Source organism: Pinus tabuliformis, chromosome 2_1, assembly GCF_031772625.1.
Source record: "Pinus tabuliformis cultivar Carrire ecotype Pingquan chromosome 2_1, CPIR1, whole genome shotgun sequence".
NCBI classification, from domain to species: Eukaryota; Viridiplantae; Streptophyta; class Pinopsida; order Pinales; family Pinaceae; genus Pinus; species Pinus tabuliformis.
In genome coordinates, this window is record NC_142299.1 from 947,942,121 (window position 1) to 947,949,134 (window position 7,014).

General features: G+C 37.0%; 1 protein-coding gene across 1 annotated transcript; it reads left to right on the forward strand.

Moving 5' to 3' along the window:
* Window positions 1-5,885: 5,885 nt before the first annotated feature.
* On the forward strand, window positions 5,886-6,569 carry LOC149203776 (uncharacterized). The gene has a single exon (XM_089401983.1). The coding sequence runs from the start codon at window positions 5,886-5,888 to the stop codon at window positions 6,567-6,569; it is 684 nt and encodes a 227-aa protein (XP_089258109.1).
* Window positions 6,570-7,014: the final 445 nt, after the last annotated feature.

Consider the following 7,014-nt stretch of genomic DNA (forward strand, 5'->3'; position numbering starts at 1 on the left):
GTTCAACTTTAGCCCAATGATCAAATTCAAATCACATGTGAAAATGAACACTCCAACTCATAAAAAATTTCAACCAGTTCTCATTTTCAAATAATAAATCATACTCATGATTTCATCATTCAAGAACCCATTCCAATCTATGATCTATATGATGATCAAATTCTCACTCCTATTCATAATCTTGACCCTCTCTCTAATTCACAAGTTGGCATTGGCAATCATTTGAATTCCATTATTATGGAAAATTCTTATGAAGAGGAAATTACTTCAAGTCAGTCCCAATTATGTTGTAACATTAGTGTAAACTACGATTTGATTTTGTTATTGTTCCTTCATTTATTTTGTTTAACTTCAGATTTCTTTTCTGTTTTCATTTTTCAATTTTTAGATATCTTATGCTGGCATATTGAGTAGTTTAGTACTGGACACTCAATTGACTCATTTCTTGAATGGGAGAATGAAGTTTTAAATCATAAACATCAAGAATTATTAATCTTCCAATTTCAATTGATGTTCATTTCTTATCAAGTGCTTCTTTCTTCTGAAAAGCAGCGCCAACAAGAGAGTGTATCTTCACGATATGACCAGTAATCTAATTTAATTAATAATCTTTCGTTGATTCTATAAGACTTCCATCCATATTTAATAAACCAATTTGAAATACATTTGGAAAGTGTTCCTACATAGAAGATTTTTAATAATCTGACATATATATAAGACTAACATATTCATGCAGGCCATTGTATCTAAAATTCCATTTCTACAATCTAGATTGTTATCCCCTCTTTTGAATTTCTCCCAATCGCTAATGGAAATCCATCCAAATTTCTATGATCCAACTGAAATTCAGTTGGAAAGGACATTTCAAAGAAGATAATTGTAAAGAAACTGCTTTCTTTAAATATATTAACGGCATTTAGATTTACTTTTCTTAGTTTAATTATATTTGTATTCTTGTTACTAATGTTTAACCTATACATACATGCAGGAATTAAAATGAAAGAGTGGTTACATTGGAAATATGATTATACCTAGTCATGTTTCTTTCATTAGGTTAGTAATAGGAATAGATTATTTTAGATTTAGGTTCCATTTTTGTTTGCATTTATTTCATTATTGCAAATTTTCAATAAGAAAGTAATGTATCCAAGTTTTTCTTGGCATCCCCTTTCATTTCCTAGAAAAGTGGTTTAGAACATTTTAGAAGCTCTTATGTTGTCAGATTACACACTTGTGAAAGCACTTAATTTTCTTGTTTTTACAAAACTTCATCACATTGATCATATATGAAGAAATTCCAAGGAATTGCTATGGCTTGACAATTTTTTATTCACAAGTATTTCTGAAAAAAGACTCACTTTCACCACTTCTGTCCCCAGATGTAAATTTGAGGTCGATGCAATTTGAAAAATTCATTATTTTATATTTTATATTAAATAAGTAGATGATGTTGCACATATGCAAATTTTGAGAAATACATGAGAGAAATTGAAGATTCATGAGGTAAACCTACATTTAATATTCTTCCAGCTATGCATTTTACAGGTTCATCTTCATCTATTGTAAGTTTTTTCTCTTTTTCACAGTTTATTCCTTATTCATGTTCTATTTCTTTTTACAAGTTTTCATTCATTTATTTGATTTTCGAGGCTTGGGATAAGTAAGCATCCAACCCTTTATCAAATCTGCAACATGTTGAGGGAATTATTATTTGTTTTTCATCAGTATTTGAGCATTCTTTAATTTTTCTTTCATTCATTAAAACCCCAATATACATTTAATGCATTATTGGAAAATTTATATCGTAACATCATAATATCATAACTCCCCTCATTCAAAAGCTCCGATAAAATGATTCGTCGATCCAATATTTCTGATAATTAATATAACTATTAAAAATGGATTTTTTTTTAAAAAGTGAACTTAAATAGGGCACCTCATTTTTTAAGAGTTGTCGACCCCACAGGATTTCCATTCCACCTATCGGAATTTCCAGAAATCAAAGTTTTTAATGTGAACCTCATATCAATCAGCCGATCTCTAATATCCCAATCAATCGATCTCCAATACCCTTCCCACTTATGCTTTTAGCCGTTGCATAATAAAATCGTATCGGAAGGTAATAACATCGCATTTTTCAAAGGAACAATCATAATGTTTCTCCTATAACGCTCATCTGTGCAGAAACTCAGAATTTATGTTTTTCTTAGCAATATGAGTAAATAATCATACTCTGCCTCTCATCAGTGCAGCAGGAATGAAATGCTTACACTCATTGTTGCTTGAATTTTCTAAAAACCGAGGAAATTTTTGCATAAAACACTTGCAGCAAATGATCTTATCTATGATTTTATCTATGTTTGTTTCGAATCTTACAATTACCAAAATTGAGTTGAACAATTGCATCACACTCATTCATATTTTTTCCCTTTAGTCACATTTCTTTTTCCAAAGGGACTGAGATCCCCTAATTGATGAATTTTGGAATCTTGATCCTTTCCTTTTCGTTTTTCGATATTTTCCTCAAAATTTCAAATTCGTTGATTGATGAGACTCTTGGGTTGGTATTATATCAGAAGCATTTAAAACAAATCCTAAGATTTATTTCTCTAAGCTTCACAATCCCTTTCTTCCACTATCATATCCATTACATTTAGCAAATAAATAAATAAACCTCCACGCATATAAAACCCAAAGTTGGTCCCACCAATGAGCCACGTCATCTATCACAATCTCATTATCACACTAATAATATCGGTGTTTCCTTTTTATTAACATCTTTGATCTCTCGATATGATTATTCTTCGATATTGCAATTTTCCATCACATATGCTCATATCGCATCGCAAAACTCTAATGAAGCCTTTCCTTAAGATCCTTTGATGCAATGACGTAATGAAAAATGACCTAAAGAAATCAGAGCGGGAGCCTAGTGCAACCCTCTTGAGAGGAACCAGTTAGCGGGAGCCTGGGGCAACCTTCGTTCGGCAAGAGGAAGCCAGGGGAGCGCACAAAGAGACACACCCAACCTTGAGACTGCATGAAGTGTTAGAGCCATGGCCCAAGGAGGGGTCGTGAAAAGGCAACTCCCATGCCACCAGAGCTAGCAACTTTCAAGGATCTGGTTGCAGCTTGCAACAAAAGGCCAGCATCCGAAAACCAACATAAGTTCATGAAAAAAAGGAAATTATCCCCACAATTGCTCTACCTAATGAAGAGCCTTGCAAAGTTGCTTTAAACCTAGCAGAAAGAGGACTTATCGGTCATTTCGGAGACTTATGGCCCTCGCCAAAAGCGGTAGAAGCTTGGGTTCAAAGGAACTGGCGTCCCCTGGTCAAAGAAAGAATAAAAATCAATTTCGTTGGCAAAGTCTTCTTTGTATTTGTATTCGAAGCAGAAAAAGACAAAAACCTAATATTCAAAAACGGCCCATATTTCATGGGGACTCAGGGACTATATCTAAACAAATGGACTCCAGACTTCAACCCGACCCAGGATGTGCCCTCGGCTGTTCCCGTCTATGTGAGACTGCCCCACCTTCCTCTTCACTATTGAAACCCTAAATCCTTGGAAACCATAGGTAACAAGCTAGGAAAATACATCGACCGAGAAGAAAGAAGATACCAGTATTCCTGTGCTACAATTTTTGTAGAAGTAGACCTGGAGGAAGGTCTCCCTGAAGCCATTAAACTCATGGTGGCTGATTGGTCATTCATACAAGTGCTAGATTACGAGCAACTACCATTTACATGCAGACACTGTCATAGCTATGGGCACTTTGCCAAGCATTGTAAAAAGAAATCAGAGGATGTAGTTGAGAAAGAGAAGGGAGACAAATGGACTCAGGTCCAGATATCAGGACCAACCAAGAAGAGAAACAGGAATAAAGTGAAAGTCACTTCCACTGGGAGGGTTGATCCTCCAGAACCCCAAGTAGAAGGAAGTTCAGTCCCTCCAATAGCAGACATATCAACCAACCCCTTTGATATTCTCAGCACACCAGAAGAACACCAAGATCCAGCAGATAAAGAGAATGAATAGCAGGAAAACAACATGGAAGAAAGAAAAAGGCAAGAGGAATTAGTCCAAACCCAAAAAGGTGCCTCTTGTTCCCCTTCCTATGTAAATATGATAAGAAAGAAGACACCTGAGACATCAGAATCCTCAGAAGATGAAACAACTGAGAGGCCCTTGAAAAGAGTGGGGAGGAAATCTCATCGAGATGCCAGAGAAGAAGAAGCAGAGAGACTAAAAATGCAAGGTAATCAGGGCACTATAGAGATGTCTATCAGCATAAATACTAGAACCAGGCCTCCCAAGAGAGGAGTTGCCCCAACCCCTACTAGTAAATAATGCAATTAGTCTCTTGGAACAGCTGAGGACTGGGGAACCCATCAAAAGATGAAGCAGTCAAGAGCCTATTAAAGTCAGAACTTCCCGAGATCCTCATGCTCCAAGAGACTAAAATAGAAGGAGAATCCCTTTTGGAACTCGGTAAAGCAAAATGGAAAACAAACGCTGGAAAATCGGTAAGTGCTAGAGGTACATACAATGGGTTAGCCATGTAGAAAGTCTGATGGGGTTAACCGATAATGCAATATAAATCAAAGAAGAATACTATAACCTACCTCTACTATCAATTTGTGGAAGCTTAAATATTGAGCTGAACAATATAACTAGAAGAAGAAGAATCAATGGCACAATACACATGACAATACTTTGGGGAAAGACTTAGTTAAAAACCCCACACTATTATATTATCATATAGGAGGAAATACATAGGAATTATACAAAGCCTTAGCTCTCACAACTAGCCATCTCTCAGTACAATCCTCACAGATGCTCACAAGAAATCTTGGCTTCTCTCCAGCCTTCCTCTCTGCCCTCCAAGCTCCTATTTCCTTGTGTTGTTCCTTGTGGATGATTCACCTTCAACCAAGTGGAAAACCTCTCCAAAACTGCGCAATCCTCAAGGATTAAATCCTTGACTGCATGCATGAGTTTTCTCTTTGAGAAAACACATGCAACTGATAGTACATTGTCCTTGACTTTAATCTCAACTGGGTCTTTCTCAGAATAGACATGCATGAGTTTCTGATGAGGGAATCTTCAGTTAACTGGAGTAGCACTAGTTGAGTGCATGCATGCATCAACTGACTGTTAACTCTCTATTAGTTCCTCAAACAGTTTGGAACTAATTTAACTGGACTTAACTTAGTAAAATAAGTTAAATAATTACAACTCAAAAATAACTCAATCTTATCTCCTTAATTTAAGGGATAACTCTTGGATGACTTCAGAAAGACTTCTAACTTGAATTTCTCCAAATAAATAATTTAAAATTAATTAATTAATTATTTCCAAGTAGCTGTTAAGACTAAATTCGATTTTAATTCACAATTAATTCAAGGACAAATTAAATTGGAATATTCTTGTTGTCATATTTCAACAAGCCACTCTCTAGGAGGCTGACAAATTCCAACTTGAAATCTCCTTTCAAACGCAGCACTGGATTTACATCAAACTCCAGCACCTACCAAGTGAGATAAACATTGCTCTCTTTAATCTCTATGTTCCTGTATTCTATGTAGAAAAGGAACAATGTTGGCAAAACCTGACTAATTTTTTGGAAGCTTACTCCCTCAATAATATAATTATTTTCGGAGACTTCAATCTAATCCTTGACCCAAAGGAAAAAAGAGGATGAACCAGCAGCAGGGACTGCTTCCTCCCCTTAGTGGAAAACCTGATTCAACAATGGGATTTAATGGACTTCAAGCCAAAAAAAATGGCTATACACCTAGACAAATAACAGAATAGGGGAGGAGCACATCTCAGCCAGGCTGGAAAGATTCCCCCTTCAAAGTTCCTTCCTCCTCGGGAAGATGATCATTTCCACGAAAATTCTGCCAAAGTGGAACTCAGACCATAAACTCATCCTCCTTCTGATGGAAGATGAAGAAAACTTAGGACCAATCTGCTTCCGGTTCAGCCCATTATGGGCAAACAGGGAAGGGTTTCTGGACACAGTGAATAAGGCTTGGTCCATTCAAGTTCAAGGATCACCCAGCTATGTTTGGGAGAAAAAGATAAAATCCACCAAAACTTCCCTGAATCATTGGATAAAAAAGCCCACAGTCTCTCCCACTAACCAAAGAAAAGAAAGCACAAAGCAACTGCTAGATCTCCAAATGGGCCTGGAGACTCAAGACATAACTAGAGCAGAGATTCACAGCGAGAAAGAACGCCAAATCAGCACCCTCTGGACATTTAGAGAAGAGGAAGAATATTTGAGGCTCAAGTCACGCAATCTCTGGCTTGTGTCTGGAGACAAGAATACAACCTTCTTCCATAAGAAAATTCATACCCGCCTCTCTAGAAACCACATTGCTGAAATCTCCTTGCAAGACGGGACTGTACTTAAAGGCACAACACTGATTAAAGAGGCGGCAACCTCTCACTCTCAGCTATTGTTCAAAGAAGAAGGTGTGGAGGATAATGAGGAAGCACATGACTTCCTCAGGCACGTTCCAAGGAAGGTTAACAAGGAGGACAATGCATCTCTCTGAAGCCATTCACTGGAGAAGAAATCAGCAATGTCATATGGAAGATGGAACCAGACAAAGCCCCTGGGCCAGATGGATTCTCAATACACTTCTCTATGCTAGGACATCATCAAGGTTGATTTGTACCGAATGATCAAAGGATTACTTCGAAAAGCAAAAGTGGGAGGAAGCACAAACTCCACCTTCCTATCCCTAATTCCCAAATAAGCCAACCCGGAGACATTCTACAGATTCAAACCAATCTCGCTTTGCAATGCGTCCTACAAAATTCTCACCAAGCTACTTGTTAATATAATAAAATCTCTGCTGGAAAAACTCATCTCTCCCAATCAAGGAGGGTTTGTCAAAAGAAGGCATATCCTGGACAATGTGATACTGGTTCAGGAAATCATCCATTCCAGCCACCAACACAAAGAGCGAGGTATTCTCATCAAACTGGACATGGCGA

Bases quoted from the DNA above. Each gene is read 5' to 3' on its own strand.
- LOC149203776 (XM_089401983.1), top strand. From the start codon at position 5,886: ATGATCATTTCCACGAAAATTCTGCCAAAGTGGAACTCAGACCATAAA.